General features: G+C 48.9%; 1 protein-coding gene across 4 annotated transcripts in view; it reads right to left on the bottom strand.

Moving 5' to 3' along the window:
- Window positions 1-4,998: 4,998 nt before the first annotated feature.
- NHLH2 (nescient helix-loop-helix 2) overlaps window positions 4,999-21,022 on the bottom strand; it is a 31,875-nt gene continuing 15,851 nt past the window's right edge. For 2 of the 4 annotated variants that reach the window (XM_073668781.1, XM_073668782.1), the window contains one exon: window positions 4,999-9,358. In XM_073668781.1, coding sequence (XP_073524882.1) covers window positions 8,978-9,340 — 363 coding nt within the window. In that variant the 5' untranslated portion in view covers window positions 9,341-9,358 and the 3' untranslated portion in view covers window positions 4,999-8,977. The remainder of the gene's footprint in view (window positions 9,359-21,022) is intronic. The other 2 variants (XM_073668780.1, XM_073668779.1) reach the window with 2 other exon arrangements.

Here is a 21,022-nt window from a genome sequence, read left to right as displayed (position 1 = left end):
TGAATCCTGCTTCTTCCTCTGGCAGCTCTTTATCAGTAAGGCTGTAACCGTTGTGACTGGGTCACTGGTGATGTATGTGAGGGGAGATATGCGAAGTTTCTCTCCAGCATGTTATGTGCTGAGGGATTAATTGGCCATGACAGGTTTGTTTTTTTTGTGAGTAGTTGTAAGAGATATGTGGTTCGTCTACTCACCATATCTCCACCTCAATGGTGTGGTTTGGCAGGTTAAATATCCAGCCACTGAGTTTTTTTTCTGTCTGTGTCTGTGGAGACAAGGAAATCTCCAGTCTGGAGCTCCAGTGGGAGCTGAAGTTTATTGTATCCTGAGTGGGCGAATCCCGCAGGCATATGGACTGTGTTATGATCTGCAACAAAACTAAGGAAAGATAAGGAAAGCTGTCCCTACAGTAAGACTAAGCTGAATCCCTGCAATATAGCGGGCTGCCTGTTCCTTGTGAACAGACCCGCCTTCGTCCTAGGCTAGTCTGAACGGAGACCTATAGAATTAATGGAGGGGTCCCTAAAAGAACTAAGGACTGGGACAAAAATGGGACACCTCCTAAACAGAAGTTGTTGCAGAGCAAAAAGGACAAACTGACAAAAAGTACTAGAGGTCCAAAATGACCAAGAACTGACAGAGATAGGCACCGAAGCACCAGGCTAGCAAAACAGTCAAACACTGAAGTCCAGCACAGCCATAAGGGCGGAGCTGGAATATAAAGGCAGCTGGTCACGTGACCGCAAAACACAAGATAGCAAAAACAAACAGGAGGGTTCTAACAGTACCCCCTCTTCTATGAGGATCCTCCGGATCCTCCAGGCCCAGGCCTATCTGGAAACCTCTTGTGGAAAACTTTAACAAGCCTAGGAGCAGAGACATCATCCGTCCTTACCCAGGAGTTGTCTCCGGGACCGAAACCCTTCCAGGAGACGAGATACTGTAATCTCCCTCTATGCCATCTAGAATTCAAGATACGAGAAATTTCATATTCACCGTCTTCCACCACAGGAGGAACTGTGACAGTGCCGTCCCTATCAGATACATCAGCCTTTTTCAACAAGGAACCATGAAACATAGGATTAATCTTCCAGGAAGTAGGAAAATCCAACCTAATCGCAGATGGGTTAACAACCTGAAGCACTTTAAATGGACCCACAAACTTAGGACCCAATTTTTTAGAGGGAATCCTCAACCGCAGGTTCTTCGAGGACAACCAAACCATGTCACCCACAGTAAACAAAACCTCTCTACTTTTCCTGTCAAAATACTTCTTGGACTTCTTGTTAGCCTCTTGAAGGTTGCAACGTACATTAGTCCAAACTCTCTCCAAATCACCGGAAAAATTCTCCTCCTCCGGCACCGCCGACCCCAATTTGGAAAACGAACCAAAAGACGGATGTCTCCCAGTTAGATGGAGCATCATCTTGAGCTTTCAGAATCCCATTCTCCAAAACGGAGTCCAAAGCCGCCTCCACAACTCCTTTCTGTAAAATGCTCTCCTCCTCCTCGGTACCGACCGTAGGAGAGAAGCTGCGAGATAAAACATCGGCTTTAACATTCTTAGTACCAGGGATATAGGTAACAGAAAAATGAAACCGAGAAAAGAAAAGTGCCCACCTAGCCTGACGGGCATTCAAGCGCTTGGCAGCATCCAGAGAGATCAAATTCTTGTGATCTGTGAAAACCTGAATAGGAAATCTAGCGCCTTCCAAAAAATGACGCCAATGTTCAAACGCAAGTTTAATAGCCAGCAACTCCTGATTTCCAACATCATAATTCAGTTCGGTTTCCAAAAATTTTTTCGAAAAGAAGGCACAAGGATGTACTCCACCCTTGTTCTCCTGAGACAAAACTGCTCCGACCCCCAACGATGAAGCATCGACCTCGACCAAAAAAGGCTTGGTCTCATCAGACTGCATAAGGATAGGGGCAGAACTGAACCTCTCCTTGAGATACTCAAACGCTTCAATGGCTTCAGTAGTCCACTGGACCGTATTCGCACCTTTCCTGGTGAGATCGGTTAGAGGTTTAACAATTACAGAAAAATTCTTAATGAATTTCCTGTAATAATTGGCAAAACCCCAAAATCTCTGTATAAATTTCAAACCAATACGCCTAGGCCATTCCTGCACCGCCTGAACCTTCACAGGGTCCATCTCAAAGCCCTCGCTGGAGATAATGTAGCCCAAAAAACTAATTCTCTGCACAGCGAACTCACATTTCTCCAGCTTAGCAAAAAGTGAATTATTACTCAATAACTGCAAAACTTCACGTACACTCTGCCAATGGGACTCTAGATCTGGTGAATAAATCAGAATGTCACCCAAATACACAACCACATTCTTACCAATCAGAGGTCTCAGGATGTCATTAATAAGATTCTGAAAAAATGCAGGTGCATTGGTAAGACCAAAAGGCATCACCAGATTCTCAAGATGACCTACCCGAGTGTTAAAAGCAGTTTTCCATTCATCACCCTCCTTCACTCGTAACAAATTGTATGCCCCCCGGAGATCAATCTTAGAGAACCACTTGGCCCCCACTAACTGGTTAAACAAGTCAGGAATTAACGGTAATGGGTAGGAATTGCGTACAGTAATCTTATTAATTTCACGAAAATCCAGACATGGACGTAAACCCCCGTCCTTTTTTTTAACAAAGAATCTAACTGCCACAGGCGACTTAGAAGGTCTAATGTGACCAGCAGCCAAGCTCGTCTGTATGTACTCCTCCAAGGCCTTTCTTTCAGGGATAGTCAGATTAAACAAGCAACTTTTGGGAAGAGTAGCTCCAGGAACAAACTCAATGGCGCAATCATAATCCCTATGAGGAGGTAAAACTTGCGACTCCTCCTCTGAAAAAACCCTCCAAAAATCTTGAATAGGTACCGGTAATTCCACTTTTTCCACAGCCGCAATGCGACCATTACAACATTTATCATAGCACTTCGGACTCCAAGACTTAATCACATTAGTAGACCAGTCCAGTAAAGGATTATGCAGTCTTAACCAAGGCAATCCTAGAACAACTGGAAAGGTTTTCCAAAAACCCTTAATGTGATTGATAAAGTGTTGAACCATAATCCACAAATACCTGAAATTCAATCAAATCTCCCTGCAGAGTAGTACTCCCAGAAAGAAACACTCCTGCAGAGCGTAAACAAGCTATATGGGCGTAACTGACTTTTTTTTTCTTTACTTAAGCGACGCTCACAATGCTTAATCAAATGGTCAGCTTTACCACAATAAAGACACAAACCTTCGGCGAATCTCCGATCTCTTTCCTGAGAGCGGAGTGACATCGCCCCAAGCTCCATTGGTTCTCCGCTGTCAGAGCAGATTTTCTGGGGACTAGGACCTGACATTACAGGAGTCTTTACCTCATTGAACCTGTACCTCAGTCTCCTGTCTATGCGAACAGCTAACTGCATAGCTTCCTGCAGAGTCTCAGGTGCAGGGAATGCAATTAGCAAATCCTTAACCCTTTCACTCAGACCAGCAAGAAATAAACATTTCAGCGCTGAATCATTCCACTTAACTTCTGAAGCCCACCTTCTAAAGTGTGTGCAATAATTTTCAACATCATCAGACCCCTGATTCAAACGTCTAAGTTCTGATTCAGCAGATGAGATTCAATCAGGATCGTCATATAATAGCCCCATAGCAGAAAAAAATTCTTCAACAGAACTTAAACACGGATCATTAGGTTGGAGAGAAAAGGCCCAACCCTGTGGTTCTTTGCGCAAAAGTGACATAATAAAACCAATGTGCTGTTATTCATTCCCAGAGGACCTCGGTCTCAAACGAAAATATAACAAACAAGCATTTTTAAAGGAAAAAAAATCTTGCTGTTTACCATAAAAAATCTCAGGCAGTCCTACCTTCGGTTCCATAAAATGCGCTCCAGGACAGCTACTCACGTGTTGCTGAAGATCGGCCACTTCCAGAGACAATCCCTGCAGGTGTTGAGCCAACTCCTGGACGGAGACCATACTGATCCCCGGATTTCTTCCTTTTAGTTTTTTGGGGATTTTTTGGGCTGGACTTACTGTTATGATCTGCAACAAAACCAAGGAAAGAAAAGGAAAGCTGTCCCTACAGTAAGACTAAGCTGAATCCTTGCGATGTAGCGGGCTGCCTGTTCCTTGTGAACAGACCCGCCTTCGTCCTCGGCTAGTCTGAACGGAGACCTATAGAATTAAGGGAGGGGTCCCTAAAAGAACTAAGGACTGGGACAAAAATGGGACACCTCCTAAACAGAAGTTGTTGCAGAGCAAAAAGGACAAACTGACAAAAAGTACTAAAGGTCCCAGAAGACCAAGAACTGACAGAGATAGGCACCAAAGCACCGGGCTAGAGAGACAGTCAAAACAATACTGAAGTCCAGCAAAGCCAGAAGGGCGGAGCTGGAATATATAGGCAGCTGGTCACGTGACTGCAAAACACAAGATAGCAAAAACTAACAGGAGGGTTCTAACAGACTGTGCTATAAGTTATCTTTTGTTTTATCATTATGCCAGAAAGGCTATGTTCATTTTGTTAAATCCTGCATTGGTTTATGCCGTGTTTAAATAAACTAGTAGAAGAAATGTTCCTGTGTCTACCTCCGAGACCAGCTGAGTGAGTCAAACTACCACACCGTCTTTGTAGGATCTTCAGTAGTATTTTGCTGGCATGAGGTATGAGCTGTAGTGCGACGGTGTTCACACTGTTCGGTAATGAGACAGTGACCCAGGAAAAGTTCAAATCAAATGTCTTTATTCTACAGAAACTCAAAAAGTAACAGTAATTGGCATTCTCAGGATCGCAGCCAGGTCTTCAAAGTACAGTCCGTTTCCAGACTCATTGCCATGGGCGACTGCACAGCCGTATCACCCTGAGGTGTGTCAGAGTTTTGCTTTCTTGGGTTCTGTGTTCAGGTCACACAGGCCTCTATAGCACAGAGCCTGCTGCGCTGCAGCTAGCAAACACAAAACTGACACACCCAAACCTTTGCTGTAGGTTTTTAAATAAAAACTGTGGATATGAGCCACTTGTAAGACCCTGCTGGAGGTAGTAGACCGCCCCACTGCCATCCTGTAGTCCACTCCAAGAATAAAAGCCCATGCTGGGTTTTACTAAATCAGCCTGGGTCAAATAGCTTGACCAAGTTCAAACTTACTTTTATTCTGCTCTGCAACCACGGCTGTGTCTGTGATAGCAATGCACTCCAGCGGGTTCAATATGCCTCTATGCACATCCTAGGAGACACATACCGCCCCTCGTATATGATCCCCCTCACTGCCTCACATATTACCCCCCTCTGTTCAAACTTGTGGGATTGAACACTTGTCACCATACAGGGTGCCGGTGAGAGGACATCCGCGTTTCCCTGCGACTTCTCAGCCCGATGTTTCACCAGCAAAATAAAATTTTGTAGGGACAGGTACCATATGGTGACCCAAGCATTCCTCTTCTTTGCATTTCTCATCCAGACGAGGGGCGAATGGTCCGTTACCAAACGAAAGAGTCACCCGAGCAAATAGCGTAGGGACTCCAAGGCCCACTTAATAGCCAAGCACCCCTTCTCCACTACGCTATAATTTTTCACTGCCAGGGTAAGTTTCCTGTTCAAGTAGGTGACCGGATGTTCCTCTCCGCTCACCTCTTGTGACAGTACCGCTCCTAGGCCTACCTCTGAGGCATCCGTTTGTACGACTAAGTTTTTCTTGAAGTTGGGGACGTGGCTGTCCACACAATGCTGACTTCATGGACTGGTGAGGTAGATGAAGAATGGGCACCCCTGGAGTAGCCTGCCATCGATCTGGGGAAGATGTAAAATTTAGTTATTTTTAAATGTAAAGTTTTTCCTGGAACCAGACTAGTCCTTTAATATACCGCCCTATGTGCAGGCGGCATTTAACAGCTACAGGTCTGTACTTCTAGTATTCGAAGCAGCACAACAATGTAGTGCCAAATGGTAGCACTTAAGGAACACACCGCCCACGAGTTCAGGAGCCCGGTGTGTTCATTGCGGAGAGCGCCCAGTCTCTGAGTGTAATGATTGATAGCTGTCGTGTATGCAGGTATAATGGCGGTACATCAAAGAGCGGTGAGGGTGCGGTTCCCTCATGGATACACTGGACTCCTAGCCTATGAACATGGTGTATTCTTTCAATACTCTTTCAATACTCTTTTCTTTTCGCCATGAAATTGGCTGCTTACATAGGGCTGCTGACAGACCACCTAAAGCACTGCAGAGACCTTCACATGATCCATTTGGAGAATCCATATGATCAGTGATCCACCCGCTGTGTACACAGCACTCATACATAACATCACAGCCCCACGATCCTCTGCAATAAGACGTGATCATATTTAACCATTTTCTGCTGGGGCTGATCACTCGCACATAGGACACAGTGAATGGAGACATCTCGTTTACAGAAAAGGTTTATTGACGACGTCTTTCTGATGAAGGTTGATAATAAAAGGCATCACGTAGAAACGGGGGAACAGATTCACTACAAAATATTGCATCGTCCGTAGAAAGTCACCCATCCTGAAACCCACAAATCTTTGGATCAGAATTCTATATTATTTATCAGTTCAATCGCTGGTGAGGACACGAGGGGTCCCAACATCACACTAGTATCCCCACCACACATCAGAGGAATGGTGGGCACTGCTGCCATAATGACCCAGTATCTCCACTACACATCAGAGGAATGGGGGGCACTGCTGCCATAATGACCCAGTATCTCCACTACACATCAGAGGAATGGGGGGCACTGATGCCATAATGACCCAGTATCTCCACTACACATCAGAGGAATGGGGGGCACTGCTGCCATAATGACCCAGTATCTCCACTACACATCAGAGGAATGGGGGGCACTGATGCCATAATGACCCAGTATCTCCACTACACATCAGAGGAATGGGGAGCACTGATGCCATAATGACCCAGTATCTCCACTACACATCAGAGGAATGGGGAGCACTGATGCCATAATGACCCAGTATCTCCACTACCCATCAGAGGAATGGGGGGAACTGCCGCCATAATGACCCAGTATCTCCACTACACATCAGAGGAATGGGGGGCACTGATGCCATAATGACCCAGTATCTCCACTACACATCAGAGGAATGGGGAGCACTGATGCCATAATGACCCAGTATCTCCACTACACATCAGAGGAATGGGGAGCACTGATGCCATAATGACCCAGTATCTCCACTACACATCAGAGGAATGGGGAGCACTGATGCCATAATGACCCAGTATCTCCACTACACATCAGAGGAATGGGGAGCACTGATGCCATAATGACCCAGTATCTCCACTACACATCAGAGGAATGGGGAGCACTGCCGCCATAATGACCCAGTATCTCCACTACCCATCAGGGGAATGGGGGGAACTGCCGCCATAATAACCCACTATCTCCATGAGACATCAGAGGAATGGGGGGCACTGCCACCATAATGACCCTGTATCTCCACTACCCATCAGAGGAATGGGGGGCACTGCCGCCTTAATGACCCAGTATCTCCACTACACATCAAAGGACCAGGGGGCACCGGCATTTTATCGATTCATGCTGTCCAAACCACGGGTAGCATGAATTAGAACCTTCCGCAGGATTGCAGCCATGTACATTTTCTGACACACTTTGACGCTGGACTACGTTTGCTTCTCTCTATAGCCCTTCTGCAGGCTCTTCCCAGCGCCACTCCAAGTGATTGACAGCTCTTTCCTTATGTATACACGTGGAAGCGACCTGTCAATCAACTATAGCACTGTGGAGAGAAGCTGGCTGGGGGCTGCAGAGGACCAGGCTCATCTCTTGCTATAGTTCCCACCAGAGCATTTCAGAGAAAACCAAACCTGACTGCAATTGGTGCTGCCCGGCTCTGATTTCTGCTGCCTGTGGTTTGGGCAGCATGAAATGTCCAATAGATTCCCTTTAAAAGGAGATATAGTATCGGGCTGTCTTGCAAAACACACCATTAAAACTTTTGGAGTTGCCTTCAAGTGCTTCTGTAATGGTCGATGAGCACATTCCTTTATGCTGAGCGCAGTATGTGACCGCCTCACGTGGACTGGAGACAGAAAAGCCCCCAAGAGTTTCTGTAACGTCTCCTCCTCTGTTTATACTCAACTTGTGAAAATCTATGAAGGTGAAGTACGGGGCGCTGTTTGGGTGGATTCTCACAATGGAGAACTGGGGGTCATAAAAATCTAAGCGTTTCGTTATATTTTCATTATTTCATTTGCGTTTGTAAAATGACTCAACGATCTTGGCAAACAGCACCCAACAGCTAAGCTTCCCAGAGCCCTGTGAGCGTGACGTGGGGGGTGGCAGGATGGCACCGGGGGTGGCAGGGCAGCATCAGGGCAGTCACACCTCCAGGTTCTGGATGTAGTAATGGTTGAAATATCAGTGTCTACGCCGCTCCCAATAATGGAGACCCCTTATAATGAAGATATTGTGCTTCTGTATATGTATGTGAGTTGTGTTGTCCGCAGGCCATGGCCCGGACCTGCAGATCTTCCCCCGCCCAGCTATACATGGGTTAATAAGGCAGAAAGCAGTATCATACACAGGAAGACTGATCTAAGGTATGGACAACACGTAAGAATATACTCATGTAATACACCTGACGGCCATCATGTGGCGCCATTACTCTACACAGAACACACACAAGGTCTCTACCACACACGGTTGTCACCTTTGGTCCAATAATCTAGGTATTATAGTATGAATGCACATTGCTTGTACTGTCATCTATAGCTACTCACTGACACCAGCTGAACCACCCTCACAGCACAAGGAGTTAACATCTCCAGTCCTGGTGGTCACACCTGCACAATACGTGGACCACCACTGCCGGCTGACCAGCACATGGTCCTTCTACTCTACTCTCCGCCTGACAATGTCCATCATGACCGTCCAGTGGCGTTCCTGTAGCTCTTCTTGATGTTGCGTCTAGACATCCAGCACATGGTTGAGGTAGGAGATGTAGCAGATTGCCAGCCGCAGAATCTCAATCTTTGACAGCTTCTTGTCGGGCGGCAGGGTTGGCAGGAGGTGTCGTAGTTCGGCAAATGCCACATTGAAGGCTTCCACGCGGATGCGCTCTCGGGTTGCATGTGCTGAGCGATATTTTGCCGTCGCTCGTCTTCTCCTTCTCTTCTCTTCACGACTTAATTGAGTTGGGAGACACAGAGTCCTGCGACCTCCACCCTCCGCTTCAGACACGCTGCCCTCCTTCACCTCGCTGACCGCCGAGTCTGATTCTGACTGCACTGATGGTTGGTCTGAATCCACCTGCTCTGGACTCAGCATCATCCTGGCTGCTCACCGAACCTGGAACCAAGCAAGGACAGGACTAATACAAGGAACCTGGTCATTGCAGATCACAATAATCAATGGAGGGTAAGAATACCGACCACCTCTGAGAGCAAAACCACCTCTGTCCTCCCACCAAAATATGAATATGTGCAACACTGTACAGATGACTACACTCAGAGCCCAGCTCATGGGGCCCAATCTGTGGTCGTGCATGTTCCACATCTGTTGGAGGTAGCTTCATCTAAGTGGGTTCCATGTTCCTACCTAACCTGTGTGATTTTGTAGTCCGAGGCCTGAGAGAGGTCTCCTGCGGTACAAATCGGCAGTGTATGGCTCCTCTGAGTGAGGACGTGTTGTGGCAGATGGGCTTACACACTTTGATCAATAAGTGCACCCAAATCTCAGATTTATGAGTCTAATATATCATGTAATTTAATACAAACATGATGGCCGCGTACATCTCAGCACCCACAGGGGTGTTTGCAGTTATAGGTCACTGTGCTAACACCCGGTTTGCAGTTTATTGGTTAAACCAATTATTAATGGCCACATGCAACCACAAATCCACGCTGCGGCCACTATGTGAGAACCCAGACGCTGACTAACTTTTGCATGGGATATACAGCTGCCTCTGTCTTGGGAGTGTGCTACCAACTATCCAATATAGAACCTGTGAAGGCAGTATAGAAATATACAGCGCTCCCCGGCAGTATCCACCGAAGCCCGGAAACCGCTCGGCGCTCAGGAACCAACAAGCGAAATCCAATGAATCGGACGCTCGCACACCTAAAGGGTCTATAGGAGGCCCTTCACACTATTGGCATCGGTTTAAAAGGTAAAACAAGGTGGATATCAGTACACGCTTCACGCTAGACACCACTATATCCAGTTCCTTCCGAATGCAATAAAGCCGGATCCTACTTATCCCCAGTTCATTTTGTAGGACCAGGTCTTAGAGAGAGGGAAGTATTTCCAATCTGTAGCATAGGGAGCTTCATGGACTCATTGTGCACCGACTGACCAGGAGCTATCCATGGGTAGTAGGACTACAAAGGAGCTGTCCCTGGGTAGTATGGATAAAAGCACTGTCCCTGGGTAGTAGGGCTAAGAAAGCTGCCCCTGGGTAGTAGGTCTAAGATCGCTGTTCCTGGGTAGTAGGGCTAAGATCGCTGTTCCTGGGTAGTAGGGCTAAGATCACTGTTCCTGGGTAGTAGGGCTAAGATCGCTGTTCCTGGGCAGTAGGGCTAGGAGAGTTGTTCCTGGGTAGTAGGGCTAAGATCGCTGTTCCTGGGAAGTAGGGCTAAGAGAGTTGTCCCTGGGTAGTAGGGCTAAGATCGCTGTTCCTGGGAAGTAGGGCTAAGAGAGCTTTCCCTGGGTAGTAGGGCTAAGATCGCTGTTCCTGGGAAGTAGGGCTAGGAGAGCTCTACCTGGGTAGTAGGGCTAAGAGAGCTGTCACTGGGTAGTAGGGCTAAGAGAGCTGTCACTGGGTAGTAGGGCTAAGAGAGCTGTTCCTGGGTAGTAGGGCTAAGAGAGCTGTTCCTGGGTAGTAGGGCTAAGAGAGCTGTTCCTGGGAAGTAGGGCTAGGAGAGCTCTACCTGGGTAGTAGGGCTAAGAGAGCTGTTTGTGGGTAGTAGGGCCAAGAGAGCTGTCACTGGGTAGTAGGGCCAAGAGAGCTGTCACTGGGTAGTAGGGCTAAGAGAGCTGTTCCTGGGTAGTAGGGCTAAGAGAGCTGTTCCTGGGTAGTAGGGCTAAGAGAGCTGTTCCTGGGTAGTAGAGCTATGAGAGCTGTTCCTGGGTAGTAGGGCTAAGAGAGCTGTTCCTGGGTAGTAGGGCTAAGAGAGCTGTTCCTGGGTAGTAGGGCTAAGAGAGCTGTTCCTGGGTAGTAGGGCTAAGAGAGCTGTTCCTGGGTAGTAGAGCTATGAGAGCTGTTCCTGGGTAGTAGGGCTAAGAGAGCTGTTCCTGGGTAGTAGGGCTAAGAGAGCTGTTCCTGGGTAGTAGAGCTATGAGAGCTGTTCCTGGGTAGTAGGGCTAAGAGAGCTATTTGTGAGTAGAAGGGTTAAGAGAGCTGTTCCTGGGTAGTAGGGCTAAGAGAGATGTTTGCGGGTAGTAGGGCTAAGAGAGATGTTTGTGGGTAGTAGGGCTAAGAGCTGTTTGCGGGTAGTAGGGCTAAGAGAGATGTTTGCGGGTAGTAGGGTTAAGAGAGCTGTTAATGGGTAGTAGGGCTAAGAGAGCTGTTAATGGGTAGTAGGGCTAAGAGAGCTGTTAATGGGTAGTAGGGCTAAGCGAGCTGTTTGCAGGTGGTAGGGCTAAGAGAGATGTTTGTGGGTAGTAGGGCTAAGAGCTGTTTGCGGGTAGTAGGGCTAAGAGAGCTGTTTGCGGGTAGTAGGGTTAAGAGAGCTGTTAATGGGTAGTAGGCCTAAGAGAGCTGTTAATGGGTAGTAGGGCTAAGAGAGCTGTTTGCAGGTGGTAGGACTAAGAGAGATGTTTGTGGGTAGTAGGGCTAAGAGCTGTTTGCGGGTAGTAGGGCTAAGAGAGCTGTTTGCGGGTAGTAGGGCTAAGAGAGATGTTTGCGGGTAGTAGGGCTAAGAGAGCTGTTAATGGGTAGTAGGCCTAAGACAGCTGTTAATGGGTAGTAGGGCTAAGAGAGCTGTTTGCGGGTAGTAGGGTTAAGAGAGCTGTTAATGGGTAGTAGGCCTAAGAGAGCTGTTAATGGGTAGTAGGGCTAAGAGAGCTGTTTGCAGGTGGTAGGGCTAAGAGAGATGTTTGTGGGTAGTAGGGCTAAGAGCTGTTTGCGGGTAGTAGGGCTAAGAGAGATGTTTGCAGGTGGTAGGGCTAAGAGAGATGTTTGTGGGTAGTAGGGCTAAGAGAGATGTTTTTGGGTAGTAGGGCAAAGAGAGATGTTTGCAGGTAGTAGGGCTAAGAGAGCTGTCACTGGGTAGTAGGGCTAAGAGAGCTGTCACTGGGTAGTAGGGCTAAGAGAGCTGTTCCTGGGTAGTAGGGCTAAGAAAGCTGTTCCTGGGTAGTAGGGCTAAGAGAGCTGTTTGCGGGTAATAGGGCTAAGAGAGCTGTTTGCAGGTAGTAGGGCTAAGAGAGCTGTTTGCAGGTAGTAGGGCTAAGAGAGATGCTTGCGGGTAGTAGGGCTAAGAGCGATGTTTTTGGGTAGCAGTGTGGCGGGTCCAGTTGCCACAGAGGTACGGTATCTCAGCCAGAGGTATGGTACCTCACTCTCGGGTAAGGAGGGAGCACTACCCGGGGACCCAACCACTCACATCCAACACCACACCACTCCATTAGGGAAGGGCAAGATAGCTCCTGAGGGAGAGCACAGACCCGGTCCCTGTCTGGAGGATGGAACTAGGTAGAGGAGGTGGGTGGAGGAAGTAGTTTAGGGGAGCACACAAGGAAGGACTGAAGGTAGAGAACACCACATAGAGTGACAGTTGGTGACGTGGGTCACATGACAGGTAGTTTAAAAGGAAAGGTAGAAAGATCTAGAAAGGGAGAGAGTTAGTCAGTCAGAGCAGTTGGTGACAGGAGTCTGTCACAGGGAGTGAAGAGAGAAGACCGGAGCAGTGAGGATGGCTCCAGAGACAGAGAAAAGATCCTAGGGGCACGAGAAGTGCGGAGTCCACTTGTGCGCCCGAGTTCACGCCGACCGTGAAGGGATCAGGTCGCAGTAGGGGACCGGCCCCAGACTAGTGGAAGACTGCAAGACTCAGCTAGCAAACCAGAGGTTGCGGTATCTCTAAGTGCCATAGGCAAAATCCACACACAATTGCTGAAAAGGTGGCCATATAGGACCAAGGGGACAGAGAGGACGTTGCCCGACAAGGCCCGCGGCCACTGGCTCGGGACACTGTGTGTGAGGCGCAGGGCAGGAGGGCGAGAGCCAGCGAAGAGAGACGACCCGGGAAGGTACATAAGAAGGGGGTCCCGATCAAGTGCACCCAAGTTATCTGAGCGTTGGCTGAATCACTTCCCCAGAGGACACAGGACTCGGTGGGCTGTTATAACCTGCTGGCAGTTGTAACCTGGAGCACCATAAAAACTGTGAGTAAAAACTTGAAGACTGCACCCCGCTGTGTCCTTGACTTAATTGCTGCGTCACCTGCCTTGCACAACACCAACAACATCTAAAATCACCTATTTAACGGCCCTGGGGCCTAGCTCTACCCGTGGAGAGCTGAACCAACTCTGCTGCGTCACCAACAGCCCCAGTGGATCTGAACGGCAGCGGCGGCCACCTATAGCCGCATACCACAGGTGGCATCACAAAACTTTATCCCCAAAACTTTATTCCCCTCTTTTCTTTATTTATTGACCGCCCTGGGCCACGGACCGGGTCACGCCACCGTGACTACCCCAATAGAACCAACCGGCCCGGCTTCCGAGTACCCCATGGCCCCAGGGGGGCGCGTCAATTTGGCGTCACGAACAGGATGTACCGACCCGTTACACCGGGTCTCGTGCGCCCAGAGACTGTGTTTGAGACTGAGTAGTGGTGCCCCCTCAGAAAGAGCAGGCACCATGCGTATACCCAAGGAAGATAAGCAACCTCCCATCATGGGCCAGGCTAGAAAATGGCGCGAAGAGCCATGCCCGCTCTTTGCAACGACGACCATATCAATAGACTTGTCCATCGGCCAGGGGGACCCGCCTCCTGGTGTGTCAGACAGCAAAATGGGAACGATCCGCCCACGAATAGGGAGAGGGAAGAAGAAGTCCTCGGGGGAGAAGGACAGATACATGGGCGGCTGCGGAGGAGCGACAGCTAACCCGGTACATGTAATGGAGGGGAACGGCAACTTGCCTCCAGTCCGTGGCGTGGAAGCAGAAGACTCCCCTAGTAACCTGGAAGGAGTCCTGAAGCAGCTATCCCCGGTGGATTCGGGGTTCCTGCAGACTGAGATGCAGGAGCTTGGCCAGCAAATGGAATAGGCGCAGAAGGCGGCAGTGGAGAAATGGAAGGATATGCTGCTGGAAAAAATCACCCGGCAGTGGTTGCTGTCGTGGCCTGCAGCAACTGCCCCAGCCCCGGAGGGGACGAAGGATAAGGAGAAGTGCAGCACCGGAGAGGCAGCCGCAGCAGGTAATGTTCATGCCCTGGTAGCTGAAGAGACCTTAGTTGGGCCCTGGGGTCACTAGCAGCCCCTGCACCCGGCTGGGTGTACAAGAGTGCCACGTGGGACTGGTCCACACGAGTAGAGGATCAGCTAGGCGCCCCATTGATACCTGCGCCTATGCCCCGGGTCGTCTGTACAGGAAGGGTGGAGTACAGATGGGAGAACCCGGGTGGCGATCTAATCGGGTTCCCAGGGGAGGCCCAAGTAAAGGAGACATCGGAGGAGACGCTGAAGCAGGAAGAGTTCTGCCGGCAGTAGATTCAAACGCTGGAAGCGGAGTGGAAGGAGCAGCAGACCAGGTGGCAGGCTTTGGAAGAGAGGAATATGAAGGCCAAAGCCAGGGCCTGGAAGGCCGCATCTGCCGAACGGGGTGAGAGAATGCTGGGCACCGTGGTAAAATATGACCTGCGAAAAGGCTGGGGTTTCATTAGAGAGCCCCATGCTGCCCAGGATCTCTTTGTTACCAGGAGGGACGTGGAATCCCACCTTCAACAAGGACACCCTGACAGTGACTTGTACCCTGGTGATCGAGTCACCTACACCCGGCATTGAGGAGAGAGGGGGTGGTATGCACTCAATGTGAGGAAGGCGAGCGCGGAGGACCTGCCCCTGACATTCGTTGCCGCTGACCCCAGCCGACAGCAAGCAGCAGCTTCAGCCTTGGCTGCAGCCAATAACCAGGAAGTGCCAGTTAATGACAGGGAAGACTATGTGCTACCCTGGAAAAAGGCACCCCGGAAGGGGCAATAAGAATTTGAACTGCGGGATCGCATAGGAAGAAAAATGTGAATAGTTACCCGGTTGGGTGTTTATGTAGAAAGTTGTAAGCAAATAACTGTGTACAACTCCTGGCAAAAATTATGGATTCACCGGGCTCGGAGGATGTTCATTCAGTTGTTTAATGTTGTTGAAAAAAGCAGATCACAGACATGGCACAAAACTAAAGTAATTTCAAATGGCAACTTTAGGGTTTTAAGAAACAGTAAAAGAAATCAAGATTAAAAATGTGGTACTCAGTTAGGGTAATTTTTTTCAGACCAAGCAGAGGGAAAAAATTATGGAATCACTCAATTCTGAGGAAAAAATTATGGAATCACCCTATAAATTTTCATTTCCAAAACTAACACCTGCATAAAATTAGATCTGCTCATTAGTCTGCATCTAAAAAAGAGTGATCACACCTTGGAGAGCTGTTGCACCAAGTGGACTGACATGAATCATGGCTCCAACACGAGAGATGTCAATTGAAACAAAGGAGAGGATTATCAAACTCTTAAAAGAAGGTAAATCATCACGCAATGTTGCAAAAGATGTTGGTTGTTCACAGTCAGCTGTGTCTAAAATTTGGACCAAATACAAACAACATGGGAAGGTTGTTAAAGGCAAACATACTTGTAGACCAAGGAAGACATCAAAGCGTCAAGACCGGAAACTTAAAGCAATATGTCTCCAAAACATGAAATGCACAACAAAACAAATGAGGAACGAATGGGAGGAAACTGGAGTCAATGTATGTGACCGAACTGTAAGAAACCGCCTAAAGGAAATGGGATTTACATACAATAAAGCTAAACATAAGCCATCATTAACACCAAAACAGAAAAAAACAAGGTTACAATGGGCTAAGGAAAAGCAATCGTGGATTGTGGATGACTGGATGAAAGTCATATTCAGTGATGAATCGTGAATCTGCATTGGGCAAGATGGTGATGATGGAACTTTTGTTTGGTGCCGTTCCAATGAGATTTATAAAGATGGCTGCATGAAGAGAACATGCAAATTTCCACAGTCATTGATGATATGGGGCTGCATGTCTGGTAAAGGTGCTGGGGAGATGGCGGTCATTACATCTACAATAAATGCCCAAGTTTACATTGATATTTTGGACAGTCTTCTTATCCCATCAATTGAAACGATGTTTGGGGATGATGACATCATTTTTCAAGATGATAATGCATCCTGCCATAGAGCAAACACTGTGAAAACATTCCTTGAAAGAAGACACATAAGGTCAATGTCATGGCCTGCAAATAGTCCGGATCTCAATCCAATTGAAAATCTTTGGTGGACGTTGAAGAAAATGATCCATGACAAGGCTCCAACCTGCAAAGCTGATCTGGCAACAGCAATCAGAGAAAGTTGGAGCCAGATTGATGAAGAGTACTGTTTGTCACTCACTAAGTCCATGCCTCAGAGACTGCAAGCTGTTATTAAAGCCAGAGGTGGTGCAACAAAATACTAGTGATGGATTGGAGTGTTCTTTTGTGTGTTTGTTTTTTCATGATTCCATAATTTTTTCCTCAGAATTGAGTGATTCCATAATTTTCCCTCTGCTTGGTCTGAAAAAAAATTACCCTTACTGAGTACCACATTTTTTTTCTTGATTTCTTTTAGTGTTTCTTAAAGCCATAAAGTTGCCATTTGAAATGACTTTAGTTTTGTACCATGTCTGTGATCTCCTTTTTTTCAGCAACATTAAACAACTGAATGAACATCCTCCGAGCCAGGTGATTCCATAATTTTTGCCAGGGGTTGTAGTACCCGGTAAACAGACGACGCTGTGGCTGTGGACGTTGAACAGCCCGAACTTTTATTGTATAAAGTTGGCACTTCTTAAGGTGCTTCTTGTTGGTTTTATAGACCATTGAACAAAAATCCGTTTGGCGTGGCTGAACACGTGGTCCAACGAGTGGATCAGCTATGCCCTGCAACCATGCCCAGGGCCTACGTTGGGTTTTTTTTAGAAAGGGTCCCCCATATTGCACTTGAAACAGTGAGATGGACACCCTGAAAGGGATCTCACTGGAGCCTACTGAACTTGCTTGAAAAAGTGATAAAATGTTTTATATTTGAAAGAATGTTATTTAAAGTGATCTTATATTGTTTTATATACCCGTAGTTATATGTAACGTTTAACAAAAAGTGCCTCCCATAAAGGGAAGAAAAAGTTATTTAGTTACCGTTTTTACCTGTGAATGCATTCTAAAAAAATGTTGCATGTCTTAAATTCTTGTTTTCTACTCTGTTCCAGCCCGCGGACGTGCTGTGTTTAACAGGGAAGGGGGGGGGGGGGAATGTGGCGCCCCTGCGGGTCCAGTTGCCACAGAGGTACTGCATCTCACCCAGAGGTGTGGTACCCCACTCTCGGGTAAGGAGGGAGCACTACCCGGGACCTAACCACTCACATCCAACACCACACCACTCCATTAGGGAAGGGCAAGATAGCTCCTGAGGGAGAGCACAGACCTGGTCCCTGTCTGGAGGATGGAACTAGTTAGAGGAGGTGGGTGGAGGAAGTAGTTTAGGGGAGCACTGAAAGAGGGACTGAAGGTAGAGAACACCATATAGAGTGAAAGGGTGAGACTTAGTCAGTCAGAGCAGTTGGTGACAAGAGTCTGTCACAGAGAGTGAAGAGAGAAGACCGGGGCAGTGAGGAGGGCTCCAGAGACAGAGAAAAGATCCTAGGGGCACGGGAAGTACGGAGTCCACTCGTGCGCCCGAGTTCACGCTGATCGTGAAGGGATCAGGCCGCAGTAGGGGACCGGCCCCAGACTAGTAGAGGACTGCAAGACTCAGCTAGCAAACCGGATGTTGCAGTATCTTCAAGTGCCGTAGCCAAAAACCGCACACAATTGCTGAAAAGGTGGCTATATAGGACAAAGGGGACAGAGAGGACGTCGCCTGACAAGGCCTGCGGCCACTGGCTCGGGACACTGTGTGTGAGGCGCAGGGCAGGAGGGCGAGAGCCAGCGCAGAGAGAGACAACCCGGGAAGGTACATAAGAAAGGGGGTCCCGTTCAAGTGCACCCAAGTTATCTGACAGTTGGCTGGATCACTTCCCCGGAGGACACAGGACTCGGTGGGCTGTTATAATCTGGCAGTTGTAACCTGGAACACCATAAGAACTGTGAGTAAAAACTTGAAGACTGCACCCCGCTGTGTCCTTGACTTAATTGCTGCGTCACCTGCCTTGCACTACACCAGCAACATCTACCTCATCAATCACTATAAATTGCCCTGGAGCTGAGCTCTACCCGTGGAGAGCTCAACCATCTCTGCTGCATCACCAACAGCCCCAGTGGATCTGAACAGCAGCGGCGGCCCCATATAGCCACATACCACGGGTGGCGTCACGAAACTTTATCCTCAAAACTTTATTCCCCTCTTTTCTTTATTTATTGACTGCCCTGGGCCACAGACCGGGTCACGCCACCGTGACTACCCCAATAGAACTGACCGGCCCGGCTCCGAGTACCCCACGGCCCCAGGGGTGCGTCAGTAGGGCTAAGAGAGATGTTTGCAGGTAGTAGGGCCAATAGAGCTGTTCCTGGGTAGTAGGGCTAAGAGAGTTGTGCAGACCTCAAAGTTCAAGATGGACTGCTCCCTATGCAAAGTACTGGCCGTGTCTGCTCTAATTCAAAGATGAAAAAACATGAAAGTGCTGGCTGAGTGCATTCAATTTTTGTGCTGGCTGACTGCGTTTACTCCGTTTCAGGGATGGCACTGCCCCCTGTGTTGGATCCGCTCCCTCTGCTAAGCACTGGCTGTATCAATGTAGAATGCCGGCTGTGGAAAGGGTGGCCCCAGCAAGGGGGCGGGTGCCATCTTAGATTTTGAGCTCTGGTGCATACTTCCACATTGCTTTAGTGCGAGGAAAGTGGAGTCCTGATCTCGCGGGCCACATAAAATGACGTGGGGGCCTTGAGTTTGACACCTCATTGCACTACATTGTCGGACCCCCTTGGACTGTTGAACCCCCGGCTTTATATAATATAATCATTCAGTGCCCACATAGATGTAAATAGCTGACTCTGCCACCCACACTCAGTGCCAAGAAGCACGTTTCTCCTCCCTTACACTCATTTTGGGGGATGTAACTGTGGCGCCCCTGAGGGTTCTGTCACCACAGAGGTACTGCATCTCACCCAGAGGTGTGGTATCTCACTCTCAGGTAAGAAAGGAGTACAGCCGGGACCCTAACACCTTCATCCAACATTACACTACTCCAGACCAGCTGGAAGGGCAAGATGCGTCACGCTTCCTGCTGAGCCCTGTCCCTGGCTGGAGTGGGGGGAACCAAAGAAGGGGGAACCATGTAGTGGGTGTGGGTGGAGGAAGTAAATCAGGGGAGGATTGAAAGAAGTGATATAAAAAGAGGGTGGAACAATCTAGAAGGGGTTCTTCAGTGAGATGAAGAGTTGGGAGCAGGAGCTCTGTAGGAGCTCTGCTCAGGAGGAGGGCCTGAGGAGAGGCCCAGGACTGGAGAGAGAGAGAGAAGCAGGAAGGGCTCCAGAAATGTGGAAGGGACCCCAGGGGTACGGGCAGTGCTGGAGGCCACCCGTATGCCCGAATCTGCCAGGCGGTGGAGGGGTCAGGCCGCACAGAGGGAACCGGTCCCTAAACTAGCAGAGTTCTTCAAGTCTCAACTAGGAAACCGGAGGCTGTAGTATTTCAGGTACTGCTGCCACAAACCACATCTCTCTCACCAAGAAGGTGACCATAGAGGACCCAGGGGGCAGAGAAGACGTCGCCCGACAAGGTCCGCGGTCACTGGATTGGGACACTAGGTGTGAGGTGCATGGAGACGGCCAGAAGGAACACACAGTAGAGGGTCCCGCTATGTACTCTGGAGGTACCTGAGGGTTGGCTGAACCCCTGCCTGGTGAACGCAGCGCGACGTGGGAGGCTCTAAGCTGGACAGTGCAACCTGAAGAACTTAACACCTGTGAGTAAAACCCTGAAGACTGCACCCCACCATCTCTGTCAGTTATTGCTGCTGCGCCACCACTCCCTGCACTACACTGCACCACGAGTGCTACTTCATAACAACCACATCCACACTGCCCTGGAGCTAAGCTCTGCCTGTGGAGAGCTGAACCAACTCTGCTGCATTCACACCAGCTCCAGAGGACCTGCTCCGCAGCGGAGGCTCCACATAACCGCATACCACAGGTGGCATCACGAACTGCATATAAGAAATTTAATTCCCCTGTAAATATTCCCCGTTTGATTGACCACCCTGGGTCACGGACCGGGTCACCGCCACTGTGACATCACCCCTAGCAACAACCGGCCAGGCACCGAGTACCCCACGACCCAGGGGGCGCGTCATCTTTGGCGTCACGAACAGGATATGAACCCACCCGTTATCACCAGGTATTGTGCTCCTAGAGACTGTGTTCTATACTGAATGTTGCGCCCACCCCAGAAGAACGGGCGCCATTATGTGCGAGATAAAAGGCAATAAGAAACTGCCTCCCATCGTGGGCCGGGTTCCAGAATGGCGCCAAAAGCAGGGCCCACCCCGAGCATCAGTGACCATGTATGTAGATGTGTCCATCAAGCTGGGGGGCCACCCCAAGGTGTGTTCGACAGCAAGTTGCCATGGAACCACCCCCGAAAGGGGAGAGGAAAGAAGAAACCTGGGAGACAGGGCGGAGTCTCCAGCAGTCTAGACAGACCGCACCTGGCAGGCAACATGGAGGAGAGTCAGGAGCAAGCTCCCGTCCATGGCCTGCAGCGATCAGCAACGCCTCTCACCCTGGAGGAGGCAATG

The sequence above is a fragment of the Phyllobates terribilis genome, unplaced genomic scaffold (genome assembly GCF_046119375.1).
Source record: "Phyllobates terribilis strain yellow unplaced genomic scaffold, ASM4611937v1 Scaffold_2__4_contigs__length_985480577, whole genome shotgun sequence".
NCBI classification, from domain to species: domain Eukaryota; kingdom Metazoa; phylum Chordata; class Amphibia; order Anura; family Dendrobatidae; genus Phyllobates; species Phyllobates terribilis.
Note: the sequence above shows the minus strand (reverse complement) of the source record. Positions and strands in the feature narration are given on the sequence as shown.